Source organism: Aethalodelphis obliquidens, unplaced genomic scaffold (assembly GCF_003676395.1).
Source record: "Aethalodelphis obliquidens isolate GAN/ISIS:26980383/991018 unplaced genomic scaffold, ASM367639v1 scaffold25, whole genome shotgun sequence".
NCBI lineage: Eukaryota > Metazoa > Chordata > Mammalia > Artiodactyla > Delphinidae > Aethalodelphis > Aethalodelphis obliquidens.
Window position 1 is genome coordinate 34115928 of NW_020837969.1, and position 18334 is coordinate 34134261.

Here is an 18334-nt window from a genome sequence, read left to right on the forward strand (position 1 = left end):
TTGCACCCATTTTCCTGTCAGACCTTTGCCTCTGATGTTCATGTGACTCAGACATGCTACCCACCCCCTCCCTGGGCTTCTCCCCGGTTTCTGTCATCTCTCAGTCACCCTCTTCACTCACTGGTTCCTGGGCTTCCTTCCACTCAAATTCCATCCTTTTTGTGACTTAGACATTCCCAGGGGAGGCCATCTAGGTTCCCCAGCATCTCGGTTTTTTCATGTCGTGTCTCAAATGGTCTTTTCTTCCCTCTCCAGCAGCTGCCCACTCTGACAGCTGCCCCCAGACACTGCCCCTGGACACTGCACCACCTCTGAAAGCTTGAAGGCCAACCTCCAGCTCCCAGACCATCCATGTCCTTGTAGTTTAGTTATTCAAGTATCCCTCCTCGTGGGCTTCCAATCTCATCATGACTCACACTTCATTGAATCTCCCATTTCTTCCCTGTCCATCAGTAGCCTCATGAATGGCTCCCCTCTTGCTTAGATTCAATCCCATTCTCCACCATTCTAATCATCATTTACAGATGCCATAAATTCCTTTATCTTTCATGGCTTCATGCATGTGCTATGGGCAGGTATCCCAAGCAGCAGCATAAGGGATGGATTAAATCAGAAAGAAATTGGAGGCAAAGCTGCTGGGAAGAAAAAATGATTCAGCAGATAAGTATATTTATATACATATATATTCTTTGAATATATATATACACATGTATTCTTTAAAAAGGTAAATATGTTGTGTAAATGTACGGTTGAACTAAGTTACATATAGTAATTAATTATATTCTTCATGAAGAATTAGCAATATTTGACTTGATCAAATAGTTCAGCCTTGGATATGTCATGTTCAAATGATCAATTTTTGAATGACTGCCCCAAATTATCTCAAATATATTTATGCCCACAAGCTGTAAAACATTTATAGTTGTGGTATGGGGGCTAATCGGGCCTGAAAGTATCTTTCCACAGTAATTGGAAAAAGCCTCCCATATTCAGCTGGCTATTTTTAAACACAAGCAACGTCTCACTCCTTCCAAATCAGATTGCTTTAAACTTGGAGAACAAGGGCCCTTATTCAGGACATGTGTGTGCCAGCTCTAAGGCCCAGTTTCTTCAAAGTATCTGGATTGAAACAGTGCCCGGAAAAAGTGATTAAAGTAGCTATGAGTTTTGAAAACTTCGAAAACATTCATACAGATTTTAAAGATGTATTTAAAAACAAATAAACAGAAACTAATTCTACCCAAAGTACCTGGAAAAAGAAAAAGGCCAAGGAACAGCTTAACTCTAAGTGCCAAGAGAAATGAGCAGCGGAGAAAGAAAGGGGTTTCATTGACTCAGTGCCCAGAGGCCACCTCTAGCAAAGCGCTTTAAATGGCTATTTTATTCATGTGTTGTCTCTAAATCCAAAAATGTTAAGTGAAGCCAACACACCCCGGAGTGTTTGGTTCTACGTGGTGATGCTGAGGGCAGAGCTTGCTGAAGCTGCTGCAGGGTTAGGGTACCCGTCTCATGCCCACCTCCTGGGCATCCCCAGCACGGTGGGAACCAGGGAAAGTGCTGGGAAAAGAGCAAAAATGACAGAGCGCCTGTGAAAGGCAGCTCAATAAATTAGTTTTTGTTTTAATTGTTAGGGCAGAAAGCATTATATTAATCCCTGGTAGTTCTGGGACTAAGAGTGGTTTATATGAAGAAACTGTAGTGAAAAGAAAGGGAACAAAATAGTTCTGGTAAAAGAAACTTGAGAGATTTCTACCACACATATTCAAGATCTGACTAAGTAATTTTGTGCTGGTATAAACGCTGTACTGATGACGTGCCTTTGCCACGTTCTCGGACCAGGACTACCTCCCGGGTGTCTGGATGGCAGTGGGACCTGCGGAAGGCCCCGCCGCCGCAGCTGAGACAGGTTCTAGCCAGGCCTCCATCTATTTCAACTCTGTGACCTGGAACAGGTAGCCTCCCTTCGCTGACAGTTCTTTCCTCTTCTTAGACTGACATGTTGGCGTCCACCCTAGGAAAGAGGAACGCCATCTCTGGAACTAATTAGGACAGAGTGTGCAGACGTGGATGTGTTAGGATGTAGCCAAGGGCCAGCCCAGCTTGACTTCATCCTTTTTGTACACTCATCCACTGGGGAAGAAGCAGGGCCCTTGAGAAGAGAAGGTTGGGACGGGGTCTTGGCGAGCAGACAGAGGGTCAGGAAAGGTTGGAAAAGCACAGTAACATTTACAAGCACAGACATGCAGTGACCCTGACGCTGACTCCCTGAAGTGGCAGCATTTCCCAACTGTGGAGCTAGAAAATGGAAACCCTGGTGCAGTGGGCGTTCCAGAGAGGGCAGGGTCAGAAAAAGGTCCTCCTGTCAAACGTGAAGAAATACGGCAGAGTGCCTGCCCTTGTTGAAGCTTCATGGAGCACCTTAGCATAGTAAAGGCTCTGACAAGTCCTGCAGCAAAGAAACAGGATTTACTGTTTAATCCTGAACTTGCTGGACTATAGAAACTTTAACAGACATGTCTGTTAACATTTCATTGAACACAGTAGATAAACATTGCTCTAGGGAATAAAAATCCAAGCTCCCTAACATGGCACGTGATGCCCTGCGGGGTCAGCTCCCGCTGCTGTCTGCCTCAAACCTGACAGGGCACCGAGCCCAACCCCCTTGAGACTCATCGCTACCCCGCCTCGCAGTTCCGCAAGCCCCGGCCGGCCCTGCACATTGCAGACCTCGGGTTTCTTTGCGTGTTTTGTTCATTGCGAACACAAATACTGTCCCTCCTCTTTCACTGGCTAATTCCTATACGTTTTTGTTTGTTTGTTTTTTGCGGTACTCGGGCCTCTCACTGTTGTGGCCTCTGCCGTTACGGAGCTCAGGCTCTGAACGCGCAGGCTCAGCGGCCATGGCTCACGGGCCCAGCCGCTCCGCGGCATGTGGGATCTTCCTGGACTGGGGCACGAACCCGTGTCCCCTGCAACGGCGGGCGGACTCTCAACCACTGTGCCAACAGGGAAGCCCCCTATACATTTTTAAGACTGGTGTGAGCCACGTGCAGGAGGACACGTCTTTCAGGGACATATTGTAACCTTGAGTAGAGCCATCTATGCATCCGTGCACAGCAGTATCCATCCTACAAACTGCTTCCTTGTATAGTATCTCATTTAGTCCTTGCTTCTATTCCGCAAGGGAGACATCATTATCATTATCATTTTACAGATGAGAAAACGAGGATCAGAAAGCCCAGTGACTCGCCCAAGATCACCTGTCGGGTCCGGAAGGGGCAGGGCCTTCTCCCTCCGAGCCGGGGCTGCCAGGGCGGCTCCTCGGTACTGGAAACCCTCAGCCTTGAGGCGCCTCTTCCATCAGGACTCTTCAGGAGGCTCTCTCCCTTCTCTCCTCCGACACCATCCCGCCCACACCATGGCCGCCTATCCGATGGGCCTCTGGTGACTCAGAGGACTGAGGACAGAGTCTCGGGGCGGGGGGGGGAAAGGAAACTCATTTGTACCCGGTGTGCACATCTCTCCTCACAGCTGCTGCTGTTCCCAATTTTCTGCTTGGCTGGATTTTTTTTAGTGTTAACTGGTTTTTTCCTCTTGCTAAACTCAAAACAAACCAAAAAAGCACAGTCACATAAGTGTACACGTGCGAACATGTTTCTTTCAGAAGCAAATATTTGTAATAACAAAGAGCTGGAAAGGATGAAAATTATCTTTAAAATTTTTTACGTCACTTACGCTATTTTATAAGTAGAAAGTGACTAAAAGAAAAGGCTGCAACTACAGCTGGAAACACTGAGCTCATTAACCCTTTATCTTCCTCAGCTGCCCCGGATCCTCGGCTTGTGGGGAGCTCCCTGGGGCGGTGAGTGAGGCTTGTTCCTCCAGTCTGCACCCCTGGGCCCTCCTAAGGATGCAGCCTAAGAAAACCACTTGCACCGAGACACTAGAGTGTGGTGGGTTTGCTCCTCCCAGAGTAATTAGTGTATTAAAGGAGAATCCACCCTCACCCCCAAGGCAATGATTAACCCAGAGAAATGAATCCATGTGGATAGATCTTTTGGGTCTATGTCACTCTGATAAGCATAACTTTTAGGCCAAGTAGGCCTTCCTGGCATCTTCCAAGTTGCTTCACAAGCAAGGACCTTTTCCTCTCCCCTGACTACCAAGTGGAGATAAGTGAAGCAAAGTTTAAAAAAAGGGGTTTTAATGCCTATGTGTGTTAAATGGAATAAACAGTCATTTTCCATTATTTAAGCAGCTGCACAGACCTAATGAAAAGCATTCTGTTTTCAAACAGTTGCACTTTTAAGTGTTGCTTGCTGCCCTCTACCCCTCACTCCTCTTGTACTTGACGTGGCCTATCAAGATAAATAAGGCCTTTTTTCTGCTATTGCAGGATTTCCTTCTGAAATGCAGAGAGCATGGGTGAGAAGCAAATCCACGCATGCCTGGTTGAGGTTGCTGATTCTGCCTGGTCCGCCAGGCGAAGGTGAACCAGACCTGCACACCTGAGTCATCTGCACCTGCCTGCTGGGCATGACTACGTGCCCACCACACCTTGGTGCTCCATGCTGGCTCTTATCTCACCTATTTTATACACAGTAGTTTGTGTCTCTTAATCCCATACCCCCATCGTGCCCCTCTCCCCACTGGTAACCACTAGTTTGTTCTCTATATCTGTGAGTCTGTTTCTGTTTTGTTACATACATTTGTTCTATTTTTTAGATTCCATATATAAGTGATAACATACAGTAATTGCTTTCTCTGACTTATTTCACTAAGCATAATACCATCTAGGTCCATCCACATTGTTGCAAATGGCAAAATTTCATTCTTTTTTATGGCTAATATTCCATTGTATACATACACCACATCTTTTTTTTCTTTTTTTTTTTTTTTATGCGATACGCGGGCCTCTCAGTGTTGTGGCCTCTCCCGTTGCGGAGCACAGGCTCCGGACGCGCAGGTCCAGCGGCCATGGCTCATGGGCCCAGCCGCTCCGCGGCATGTGGGATCTTCCTGGACTGGGGCACAAACCCGTGTCCCCTGCAACGGCAGGCGGACTCTCAACCACTGCATCAGCAGGGAAGCCCTATACCACATCTTCTTTATCCATTCATCTGTTGATGGACACTTAGGTTGCTTCCATATCTTGGTCATTGTAAATAATGCTGTTATGAACATTGGGGTGCATGTGTCTTTTCAAATTAGCGTTTTCGTTTTCCTTGCATATATACCCAGGAGTGGAATTGCTGGATCATATAGTAGTTCTATTTTTAATTTTTGAGGAATCTCCATACTGTTTTCCATACCGGCTGCACCAATTTATATTCCCACCAATTGTGCACCACGAGGGCTCCCTTTCCTCCACACCCTCACCAACATTTGTTATTCGTAGACTTCTTGATGATAACTATTCTGACAGATGTGAGATGATCTATCATTGTAGTTTTGGTTTGTATTTCTCTGATGATTAATGATGTGGAGCATCTTTTCATGTGCCTGTTGGCCATCTGTATGTCCCCTTTGGAGAAATGTCTATTCAAGTCTTCTCTGACGCAGTTCACACTCATACTAATCTACTTATCAAACAGTCGCCTGGCCACACCCTAAGTGTTCTCTTCCAAACATGCTTTCTCATTTTCTTTGTAATACGATAATTTTTCAAATCTTCAAGTTCTAGTTCCTTTTTGCTTAATAATACCATCTTCAAGCCATTTCTCTCTTCTCACAATTTACTATAAGAAGTCAAAAGGAGCCAAGCCTTTCCTTTAACACTTCACTTAGAAACCTCCTCAGCTAGGAATTCCCTGGTGGTCCAGTGGTTAGGACTCCAAGCTTCCACTGCAGGGGGCACGGGTTTGATCCCTGGTTGGGAAACTAAGATCCTGAAAGCCACACGGACAAGAAAAACCCTCCTCAGCTGAATATTCAATTTTATCACTCCCATGTCCTGCCTTCCACAAAACACTAGGAAACAAACACAATTCAGCTAAGTTCTTTGCCAATTTATAAGAAGGATTGCCTTTTCTCCATTGTCCAGTAACACGTTCCTTGTTTCCAACTGAGATCCCATCAGAACGGCCTTTTCCATCCATATATCTGCCAACATTCTGTACATGATTATTTATGTGATCTCTAAGGAGATGGAAGCTTTCTCTACAGCTCTCCTTTCCTTTCTGAGCTTGCACCAGCACTGCCTTTAAAAGTTCCTTTATTGCCCAGTTTCAAAGCTGCTTCCACATTTTTAAGTATTTATTATAGCAGCACCCCATTTCCGTCTCAGCTTGGGCTGCTATCACAAAATACCATAAACTGAGTGGCTTATCAACAATAGAAACGTATTTCTCACAGCTCTGGAGGTTGGGAAATACAAGATCAAGGTGCTGGCCAACTTGGTGTCTGGCGAGGTCCCTATTCCTGGTTGCCCACTGCTGACTCTTGGTGTGTCCTCACGTGGCAGAAAGAGCAGGAACTGCCCTCTGGCCTCTTCTTGTAAGGACACTAATCCCACCAAAGGGGCTCCACCCTCATGACCTGATTATCTCCCAAAGGCCCCACCTCCAAACACAATTCCTCTGGGACTAGGTTTCGATGTGAATCTTGGAGGGACACAAACATTCAGCCCACAAAGGCCGTCTTCTATTAACTCTCCCCACTCTAATATGATGTCCTTTCTTCTGAGCCCTGTGGCATTTTGGTTTCATGGCCTCTAAGGACGTTTACTTGCTTGTGCAGTTTGCACTCCACAGGGTCTAAGCTGCTTTGGGCACTGACAGTGCAGTCTCACCTCTGTAGCCCTGTCACACAGGACTCACAGCACCTGGCACACAGGAGATGCTCGGTAGCATTTGTTAAAATAGTGAACTTGTGTCACTTCCTGGCAATGACATCAGTTGTTCAATCTATTTGTCTTATCTTAGAAGAAAGCATCAGGATTCAAATTCCCTTCTATGGTCCTAACATGGTAATTATTCAGTAACACTATGAAGTAAAATATATTCAGTAACATTCTGAAGTTAAAATATAAAAATTAAAAAAAATTTTACGTGCAGAAGTTGAACCCTCACATCTGTGCTACTGGTAAGGTGTGAGGCTAGTACTGCAGTCTGGTCCACGGCTCCTTCCTCTCCATCACTCTCTCCAGACCAAAGCCTAGGTCTGTCTCTGTTAAGGGACAGTCCTTCAGCCTGAAGCTCCTGTCAAGAAGTACAGCAGAGGGCTTCCCTGGTGGCGCAGTGGTTAAGAATCCACCTGCCAATGCAGGGGACACGGGTTCGAGCCCTGGTCCGGGAAGATCCCACATGCCACAGAGTAACTAAACCCGTGTGCCACAATTACTGAGCCCGCGAGCCACAACTACTGAGCCTGTGAGCCACAACTACTGAAGCCTGCGCGCCTAGAGCCCATGCTCCACAACAAAAGAAGCCACTGCAATGAGAAGCCCGCGCACTGCAACAAAGAGTAGCCACTGCGTGCTGCCAACTAGAGAAAGCCTGCGCACCTGAGGACCCAATGCAGACAAAAATAAATAAATAAAATAAATAAATTTATTTTAAGAAACTTAAAAAAAGAAAGTACAGCAGAAGCTGGGAAATCCTAAAACTGAAGCTGGGAATCCATTGGACAAGTAAGGATCCCCAATATTATCCAGCCTTATTAATTCTAGATTTCTCCCTCCCTATTGCTTAAGTGATCACATTGTACCTTTTTTGGGACAGAGGTTCTGTTTAACACTGATCCAGGGGACTGGTTCTTGACTTCTGGATCATTCTACCCTTTCAGGAATTAGGGAGTAGAGCAAAAGATCAAACTCCCCAACAAGGGCTGAGAATCACTGTGTTTTCCCTTCAAAGCCTTCATGCAGGGCCGTTACCAGAGGGTGAAAAGAGGGTGTTCATCATATGGGTACAACTGTTCCTATTAAGACTTGATAAAACCTCCTTCACTTCTATGTAAACGGTGCCTCACTATGCAAGTATATCAGACACATATACACATATATCAGACACATATACACATATATCAGACACATATACATATACAGACACATTTTCAAGCTCACTGCTGAATTAGTCATAGTTCCGTAGAGTCTCAATAAACTTTGTAGTCTGGTGTATATTAAAAAATTATCAATATGTAGTTCTGATCTGAGTTTACAATTTAGCCTAATATTTTACTTATGGGAGAGGAGTTGTAACATTAAAACATTTCAGATGGCTTTTGAGACTGTGTCAGGAGTTAGAAAAAAGAAAATTTCTAAAGCCTTTTGAAAACTTCCTTCTCTCCTGTCTTTTCTTTCTTACTTCTACCATTGGCATCAGAATCAATGTTTCTGGCAGAAAGTGCTAGAAAAGGAAGTATTACTGATGGCCAGAGTGTCTAGCAAGGATGGGGAGGACAGGGAAGGGGAGAGCTCAGCCAGGGTCCGGGTGGAGGCTTTGCACGGTGGCCCTGGGGAACCTGTCCTGTCTGAGGGGACCCCACAGAGGAAGAGTGGGAGGAGAGTCTGGGAATGCAGGGATGGTGCAGGCAAACCACTGTCTGTGGAGTTGACAACGCTGGAGACACTGGGGACCTAGGCTCATAGGCGTGCAGACCTGGGGCTTGGAAGACAGGTGCAGAGCGTCAGTATAGTTGGCTGGCCAGGATGGGGTGGGCACTGCCAGGATGCGATGGGGTGGCAGGGAGTGTGGCCTGGGTGGGTCTGGGAGGCACCTGGTGCCATCAGGGCCCTGTGTGCAGTTATGACAGAAGGGCTGAGGGCTGGCTTTGCCTCTGGTCAGCAGCAGGGGACAAGTTGACCCACCTCCCTGGGCCTCAGGCTCTGCATCCCGAGGACTAAACAGGAGAGCAGATGGGAGGTGCTGGGCACGTGGGATCAAACTGCGCCGTCACAAAGTTCACCTGGAACTTACAAAATGTGCACTTGAAATCATTGCTACTCAACTAATCAAGCTTCCGTGAAGCCTCCTTCCAGGAAACTCACAGCCCTATGAGGCTGGCTTCCCCAAGGGACAATTACAGACCAAGTGAAGAGGTACAGCCTCTGGCTCTGACCCGGGCCTCAGCGAACACAGACCCCAAACACACTCCTCCCCTTCAAGCCGCCCTTCTCCTCCCCCCACCCCAGCCCCTCGGTGGAGTGGTCCTGCTCCCTGCAAGGACCCCACCTCTAACTGCCCAGCGCCTCGTAGTAGAAAGTGTCTCAGAACCGTGAACGAGAGGATGGCCATCTAAGCTCGACACAGGACAGAGCGTTCAAGTTCCTCAGGCCAGTGCTCTGATCTGTTCAAGAAATTTTTCCATTTACTTCAAAAGCATCAGCCTGTGTGATCAGATGCCAGTGTAGACACATAGCAACTTAACATACAAAGAATCGCCCAGAACACACCCATGTGTGTATGGAGTTGGGTGGCAGGCAGTAAAGGAAATAGAAGCAGGATGGAAATGAAAGCTTCTTTCTAATCAGAGCATTTCCCAAGCGTTCCCATCTGGTTCCTCCATAAATAGTCATCACAAGGGGACTATCTGACACAGTGTCATCTCCTGAAGAAATGAGCCCGGCTTGCTTTTGGAGGAGAGGAAAAAATAGTCACAGGGGACTGGGTTTGGAGAAAGTAAGGAGTGGAGGAGTTGAGGGGACCACGTGCCCCTGGAACCTGGGGAGGATGTGAGAAAATTTTCTTTTTTTAACCTCTCCAAATCTCAAGTCTTTGTCTGTAAAATGGAAGATAATGCTGTCCTCTAAATATATTCATTGGGAGGCAATGTGGCATTGTGGAAAGGGCATGGACTTTGGATCCTGAATGACCTGGGTCCACCTCATTGCTATGTCACTTTGGGAAAGCAGTTTAACTTCTGCAGATTTTGTGTTCCTGTCTGAGACAGAGTCTAATATTTACCTTGTTCTGGGGGTGAGAAGTCATATATATAAAGTGCCCTTGGCCGTGTCAGGCATAAAAGAGATTTTTCGTAAATGGCAGCTCTCACTGTCACCACCATCAAGCTCACTATTAGGCAAATCTCCTTATGATAACGGAGGAAACCAAGCTACAACTGTGAAGGTGCATTTCTAACCAGTAGACAGAACATTCTGGAAAGTCCTGAAGCTTTATTTGTACGGCCTGAGCAGGAATGCTCAGTGCTGATTCCTGCCATCACTCTTGTTACTGATCTCAGGTCTGGCTGCCCACCACCCAAAAATCAATACCCGAGTATGGAGGTTCCTTAAAAAACTAAAAATAGAATTACCATATGACCCAGCCATCCCACTACTGGGCATATACCCAAAGAAAACCATAATTCAAAAAGACACATGCACTCCAATGTTCATTGAAGCACTATTTACAATAGCCAGGTCATGGAAGCAACCTAAATGCCCATCAAAAGATGAGTGGATAAAGAAGATGTGGTACATATATACAATGGAATAGTACTCAACCATAAAAAGGAATGAAATTGGGTCATTTGTAGAGACGTGGATGCATCTAGAGACTGTCATACAGAGTGAAGTAAGTCAGAAAGAGAAAAACAAATATCGTATATTAACGCATATATGTGGAGCCTAGAAAAATGGTACCGATGAACTGGTTTGCAGGGCAGAAATAGAGACACAGATGTAGAGAACAAACATACAGACACCAAGGGGGGATAGTAGCAACGTGGTGGTGGTGGTGGTGTGATGAATTGGGAGATTGGGATTGACATGTATACACTAATTTGTATAAAGTAGATAACTAACAAGAACCTGCTGTATAAAAAATAAATAAAATAAAATTCAAAAATTCAACAAAAACAAACAAACCAAAAAATCAATACCTGAGAGGCAGTGGTTGGTAGAAAGGAAAAATGCTTTAATCAGAAAAGCCCGCAATCTGGGGAGAAGGTGGACTCATGTCCCAAGACCAATTCTGAAGATTCTACTCAGCCATGACAGTTTTTAAAGGGAAAAAAGGGGCATAATTTCAGTTAATCATTTAGATAGGGGGTCAGAGTCATCACCCTCCCCCACTGCGTGCAGGCTTCTCAACTTCTTGTGATTTTCTTTAGATGCTGTCTTGTTCACACAGTCTGTTCACAAGATTACTGAAGGGGAAGCTAGGGAAGAGATCTGATCATCTGTTAATTACTTATTCTTCATTTCTACTTCTCTGATCTAAGGAAAGAACCAACAAGTTAGGCAAGGTATTGTGTGATCAGAAGATTTGAAAAGTGTGCTTGGGCTGGAGATGAGCAGAGCATGCGGGTGCCTGGTTTAAGGTTAGTTACAATATATTGGGTTAGCCAAAAAGTTTGTTCGGGGTTTTTCCATAAGATGCTTTGCTAAAGTAACAAGAAAGGGGGTTTCCTGCTGAGGGCAGTTTCCTGCAAAGAGCTACTTACAAATCCCCCCCACCCCCACCCCCCACCCCCGCCCCCATCAGATATCATTTCTTTTCTATGGGATTAGGAACGAAGGTACATCTTCTGTAACTTCTTCATGCTGAGAAAGGGCATTGAGGTCTTAGAGCGGAAGATGTTGACATGTGTCCGTAGTACCTCTTTGCTGACGGTTTTTATTGCCTGCTTATGTATACAGGCAGAGCAAGCTATAATTACTTTGATGCTCACAAAGGTATAGATGATCATGAGCAACAGTGCTAATCCCATTCTCTTGAGGCCAGTTCTTGGAATTGTGCTAGCCATAGACTCAGTACTGCTCAGCGTGTGGCAGTTATATCATGGCTGCAGTCTGGTCATCATGCAGTGAGCTTTTTCCCTCTGGTGGCAGTTATAGTATCTGTAAAACAGCTCAGGAGTGTGCATCAGACACTGAGTCTGGGACCCTATTGTCCTGATCATTAGCTGCTTGGGCTCACTCTTTTGGACTCAGGGAGGCCTGGGAGACTTCAGCTTTTCTACAAACGAGAGGCAGGGGACATGGAGAGGCCTTTGTAATTGGGGGCCCCACAGAGTTCTGCTCGGGTCCACTCTCTCTGCCTCCCTAACCATTCAGGCTTCATTTCTGCCAAGCTCTCCCTCTGGCCCACCCCCACCTCCGCCTTGTCTCTCGTTCTTTCTTGAATCAAGAATGCATTTTCCGGGAATTCCCTGGTGGTGCAGTGGTTAAGAATCCGCCTGCCAGTGCAGGAGACACGGGTTCGAGCCCTGGTCCGGGAAGATCCCACATGCCGCTGAGCAACTTAAGCCCGGGCACCACAACTACTGAGTCTATGGTTTAAGCCCGCGAGCCACAACTACTGAAGCCCGCACGCCTAGAGCCCATGCTACGCAAGAGAAGCCACCACAATAAGCCCACACGCTGCAACTAGAGAAAGCCCACGCGCACACAGCAATGAAGACCCAATGCAGCCAAAAATAAAAAAGAAAAATTAAAAAAAAGAAGGAAGAAAATTCTTGGAAAATTATTTTTAAACAGTGCATTTTCCAAAACATATCCTTTGGCAGGAGATACCACCTTCTTCTCTTCTTATCAGGTGCTAATGCCGGAAGGTCATGACCAAACTGGGCACAGGGACTCCAGAAGGCTCCAAATTTAGTTGCCAAGGACGAGTGGCGTGAACTCCCCTGAGAGAATGAGTGCGTGTGGAGAGGATGTCACTCCTGAATGGAATATTTCCAGGAGCCCTTGGGACCCCCGGGACATGGTCCTCTAACACTCTTTCTCTGGAATCACTACTCTTGGGAGAATTACTTTTCTTCAATTCAGACAACAGATCTTGATAAGGTACCATTTTGTACAATCTTAAATCATTTAAGCTCTTAAGAACGCTAGAGAAAAAACTTTAGCGAGTAGCTCCCTGGGCAGCGAGGCAGCTCATGTGGGTGGGTGGGCCTTTCCAGGGAGCCCAGGTTTGGAGAGAGGAGCAGATGGGCTGGACCAGCTGTGTGCACCGTCCACCGGTCTAGAGAGGGGAGGAGGGAGCCAGACCCGATGAAATCTCCGCTGCACTCTGGACCCCGGTGCTCTCAGTCTCTTTCTGCGTCTCTGGAAGGGGGCTCAGCTGCCGACTGCATGAGGTTGTCACAAGGTTGGAGAGAGAGAAGCCCTGACATCTCTCCTCAGTGCCCACTCCCCGCTCCACCCGTGTTAAGTTTCTAGATCTTCTTTTCTCGCTAGAAGTGATGAGAAGAGGTCATTAGCAGAAATAGAGTCCAGTTTAAATTATCTGTTGTTTGCCTTCACACCTTATGAATCTTGAAGGTCAGTGGTGGTGGAGAAATCAATTTAGAATCCTTTCAGACAAAGAGATCTTGAGTTTTCAGAGAAATCAGACGATGGTTAAGTTTAGAGTTATTATTAATGATATTATTATAACAACACCCATCCTGATGTAAAGACTTAATAAATATTAATTTTGTGTTTACAGAGTACTCTTACACAGATTATCCCCCTTGACCTTCAAAACAATTCTTTAAGACAGAAAGGGCAGAAATATATTTTGCTCAGGTAAGTCCACTGAGGGTCAGAAACATGCTGTGAGTCACAGCTAATAAATGATCATGTCAGACCTCCAGACCCCAAACTCACTGCTAACCCTAACCTTAACCCTTCCCTCATCGCAGTGACTTCTTCAGTTCTCAGATGCTTACCCATCAGATAGGAAGCGTACAAACTTGCATATGATTGCCATTGCAGGTTTAAAAAAAAAAAAAAGATTTCATGCAACAGCTCAAATTGTTCCATTGGGTCAACCAAACTTCCTAGGCCTGAAAAGTGTGTGCATATGCATTCTAAGAAATGCTAACATTTATCGAGAAACCTTTTTGTGCCCGATACTATGCTAAACAAGACGTTGACAGACACTTCCACTTCATCCTCTCAGCAACCCTATGAAGTGGGTATTGTTAACGCAGAGAAGAGGAAACTGATTATCAGAGAGGTTAAGTAACTTGCTCAAGGTCACAAAGCCACACAGTGGGCTCAGAAAAATGTCTGTGTAGCACCAAAGCTCGTGCTCTCAGTCCCTGTGCTATTTACATCACAGCAGAAACCCATGTTTTTCTGGCACCTGCCCCTACTTCTCACAGAGAACCCCAGCTCCCTAAAAGTCCCCCCAATACTAAGGAGGTGTCTTACACGTGTCCTCCAGGTAAGTCCCTCCGCCCTCCTGTCAACCCCCCAGTGGCATCCCCGCCATTTGTTTACTCTCCTCCCAGGCCAGCCCAAACAACCTAGACATGAAACATTTGGCAGTAATCACCTCTGCGGCAGCCTTGCTAATAACAAGTCGGAAGAGAGAATTGTCCTGAACTCACCACCACCACAGACTTTGTGGTACATTTTTTTTTTTTTTTTTTTTGCAGTACGCGGGCCTCTCACTGTTGTGGCCTCTTCCGCTGAGGAGCACAGGCTCCGGACGCGCAGGCTCAGCGGCCATGGCTCACGAGCCCAGCCGCTCCGCGGCATGTGGGATCTTCCCGGACCAGGGCACGAACCCGTGTCCCCTGCATCGGCAGGCGGACTCTCAACCACTGCGCCACCAGGGAAGCCCCTGGTACATTGTTTTATTTGCAGGTTGGAGTTGAAGTGAAACTTCTCTTCTGATGGTTCCTTAAGCCCCTGCCCATCTGGGGCAGTTGTGGTAAAAAGGCAATCATTTCCCCTCCCCGAGCTCCACCTTCCTCACCTGTGCAGTGGAAACACTGCCCCCTGCCTCTCAAGATGGGGTTGAACTGTGAATAACAGAAATGCAGAGCACCTAGTGTGATGCTCGAACCCCTGGAAGCTAAGACAAGACAACGGTACTTCTCCCCAAATTCCTGTTCTGCAGGAAGACAGAGCTCCCCCCTGGCCTTATTCAGAGTTAATCGGTTAACCAACTAGTACAATACTTGTTGAGTGGTTACAATGTCCAAGTAAGTTCTTTTATAGGAGAGTGAGTTACATAAAGAGGCCTAGACATCACTCACATGGGATTTTTGTTGAAAATAAATATAATCAGATCAGTATGTCATAATTTCAATGGATAAGTCTGAGACTTGGACATATGTTTTGCTGCAATTTTCTCTGTCATGGTGTTTGTTATAAAAGGGCTACAGCGCCCAGAGCCTGGCCCAGACAGCTCTGGACACATGTAGACTGAGTCATTTGTCAGCTGTCTGGAAACAAGGAGAAGCCTCCATAAACTTGGGTGGAAAAGCTGTGTGAAGATGTTTAAGAAGGAAAACAAACACAGGGCCACATCCACCCAGGCTGAGAATTTCCAAGGAGCCGCCCCGGCCAGCGGTGGTCAGCCAGGGCCGGTGCCCTCGGCCACTGAAGGTACGCTGCCCGTGGGAGGTCATGGTCAGGAGTTGGGAGGCTGTGGCTCAGGCTAGTTTGCTGCCAGCTCTCCAGGCCACGTGCCAGTTTGTCTCAGAGGATCATTTCCTGGTTCCCTCCCAGTCAAGCTCAAATTGATAAAGAAAAGACCTTTTCCACTCACTGCTATGCTGTCCCCAGGATCAAGGTCAGCAGGACTCAAAGGGCTCTTTTCCATTGTGAGGGATATTGAGCCTGTAGTAGCCCACTAAATGTGAATTACTGGATGAATTTTCAGGTGATTTCCTATTGTTCTCACAGTTTAAGAAAACTAAAGTATTTCTTAAAATAATTTAACAAAAAACCTCCTGCTTGATTTGTCACCTGGATAGATTTTCTTATTTCATCTTTCTCTCTTTCTTATTTTCTCTTTTTCATCTTTATCTCTTTATTTCTACTTATCTATTTGTGTGTGTGTGTATGTGATGCCTAGTATTTTGCTGTGGGACTATGGGACTACCCCCTGGGGAATTCCTGAATAACCACATGATTTCAAGTGGAAATTCATTAAAACATTAAAGTTGTCTACAACTGTGTGTCACTGATGCGAGAAAGGTAGATTGAAAGTGAGCTTTGAAGTGTCCTGGGGGCTCATCTTTACATGCATCCGTCTCAGTGTCAGACACCAAACAACAGGTGTCGCTAATATGGAGTTTAGGATAAGCATGGAAACTAGTAACTTTAGTGTCTTCAATTCAAACATGGGGAGGGGGCCGGATAACAGAAGGAAAGCCATCAGACACACCAGAGAGAGGGCAGCCGAGTCCCAACTGTCCCCTCCCAGCCTCGCTCCCCCAGCCTGTCTGTTCATGCACAGTCCTGACCCGCGGCTGGGTCACCTCCATCCCCACTCCTTCCCCACTCCAGGGGGAAGACTCCCCCTGGGCTGAAGGTGTATAATTTGCTTCCTCAGGCCGTCGTGGAGCCATGGGGCCAGGTCACGCCTGCCCGCAGCTGCCGGCCTTCGCATCCCTGGGCACCGAGGTCTGAAAGTCGACCCGGCTGGACCAGCCGAGCCCCTGGAGGACATGGCTGAGCAGCAGCAGATGAAAACTTCCTTCCTCTCCGTGCAGCTGCGGCCCACCCCGGCGCGCGCCCGCCCCGCCCTGGCTCCCGCCCGGACTGCGGCCGCAGGGGGCCCGGAAGAGGGACGCTCTCTCTCGGGTCCCGGGACCGGCTTCTCGGCAGGCCGGGCCCTCGGGCTCCCGCGGGGCCCGGCTGCCCCTCCCCCGCAGAGGCAGGGCCGTGGGACAGAGGCACCAGCTGCTCCCAGTTGCTCTGCTCCCGACGAGGGGAAAGAGGGAGAGAAGAAAACCCGGGACGTGGATGCAAGGAGGGGGCGCGCTCGCAGATCCCCTGCCTCCGGGACCCGTGGACGGCGGCAGCCCCGGCCATGCAGACCCCCTAGCCCGGCTCGCGGCATGGGCGACGGTGGCCGCAGTCCCTCCGCGGGCTGGAAGCCCTGGCCGGGCGGTCCTGCCCCGCGGCACGTGTGGGGCACGGACCCGAAGGCTCAGGACGCCGTGGGAGGCTCCCTTCCCCAGCCCCTGGCTGCCGCCGCCGCGGCTGAAAGCCCCCGGTCCGGGGGAAGTGGCGAGGCGCCGGCACCCCGCCCGGAGCGCCCGCGGAGCGCTGAGGGCTCGGGCACGTCCACGCGGCCCAGGAGCGCCAGGCTCGGCAGGCATCGTGCGCTCCTCCAGACCAGCAGGAGCTGCCCGGCCCCACCTGCCGCCCTGCCTCTCAAGGTAAGAAAGTGCGCGTGGCTGAATCCCTGAGACCCGAGCTCTTCCCAGAGAAGCGAGAGTGGAGAGAGGGGGCCGATGTGCCCGCAGGGCCCCTAGTTCCTCACGCTGGGGTCTCCTGTCCGCTGTGGGCCTGGCTCCTTCTTCTGTGCTCCGCCACCTTCCCTGCACGAGCGGCTTATCCTGCGGAAGGAGAGAATGTATCGCTCCTTCCCAAGATTTCTGCCAAAGACTAGCGTCCTTTATGGGAAAGCGGAGAGGGAGGTTGGTGGCGGTGCACGGACACTTGTTGAGCCCTGTGCTGTGCCAGCCCTTATGCTGGGTGTTAAGCTGCATAGCCACCCGAAAGACAAAGGCTCCTATCCCCAACTCCAGATGAAGGAATTGGGAAGTGATTAGGCAAAAATCCTCCTCTTGCTCCCAAAAAGGAAAGGGCAGAAGCAAAACCTGTTCTCTGGAATGGGCGAGGGGGACTTGGGGAGCCTTCGGTGGGTTTTGTCGAGGTTTCCAGAACTGGAGTGCAGTCTTGGAACTCAGCCCCATCTGTACCCAGTGGACCACCTTCCACCCCTGCCGGCAGGTCGATGTTTTTCTTCCTAGCGTCAGCTTCCAGACCCTGCTTCCCTTCCCACCAGAAGGGAAAGGGTAGCACTGGGTGGTTTCCAGCGTCTCTCCCAGCTCCAGTCATGGCCAAGCCTACTCTTTGCTCTTTGCATTTTATTCTCTGCATCTCCACTCAGCCTCCTCTCTGGGCTGGTGCTTGAGCCCAGCCTCCCCTCTCCACCCAGCTCAGATGTACTGATCCCAAAATGGGTGGACAAAATTAAAAATTATGCTTTTGTTTTCTCTTTCCCGATAGCACGGACATCTTGCTATACTTTGTCCATATACAGGCAATGAGGGTGAGGGAGGGGTTGGTGGGATGAGATGGAGGAGGGGCCTCTTGCTGGACTGTGTGGAAGGTCCACATGGAGGGACGCTTGGGGAAGTCACCAGAGAAATGGATGAAATTCACAGCATCGGGAGAGGGGCCTCCCAGAGGTGTGGACGTGATGCTGCATCATCTGGAGCCTGTGCCTCCCTCCTGCGTGCCTCTACACCCTCCTTCCTGCCCCTTTCCCCGTAACAGGCAGCCCTTACAGCCACAGTAGAGAATCAGGGAGAAAAGATGAGCTCAAGTTCTCTTTGGAGGGAAACTCTTGGAGAAGAGAAATGCTAGCATGCTTCCTTAAGAAATGGTTTACATTCCATCCTAGTCCTTGTATCTTGCGTTTCCTACAGGGAT

At 48.2% G+C, this 18334-nt stretch overlaps 1 protein-coding gene across 1 annotated transcript in view; it reads left to right on the forward strand.

The window, feature by feature from the left end:
• The first annotated feature begins 16083 nt into the window (after positions 1-16083).
• PSD3 (pleckstrin and Sec7 domain containing 3) overlaps positions 16084-18334 on the forward strand; it is a 565935-nt gene continuing 563684 nt past the window's right edge. Inside the window, exon 1 of the mRNA XM_027122996.1 lies at positions 16084-17052. Within this exon, the coding sequence (XP_026978797.1) occupies positions 16336-17052 (717 nt within the window). The 5' untranslated portion in view covers positions 16084-16335. The remainder of the gene's footprint in view (positions 17053-18334) is intronic.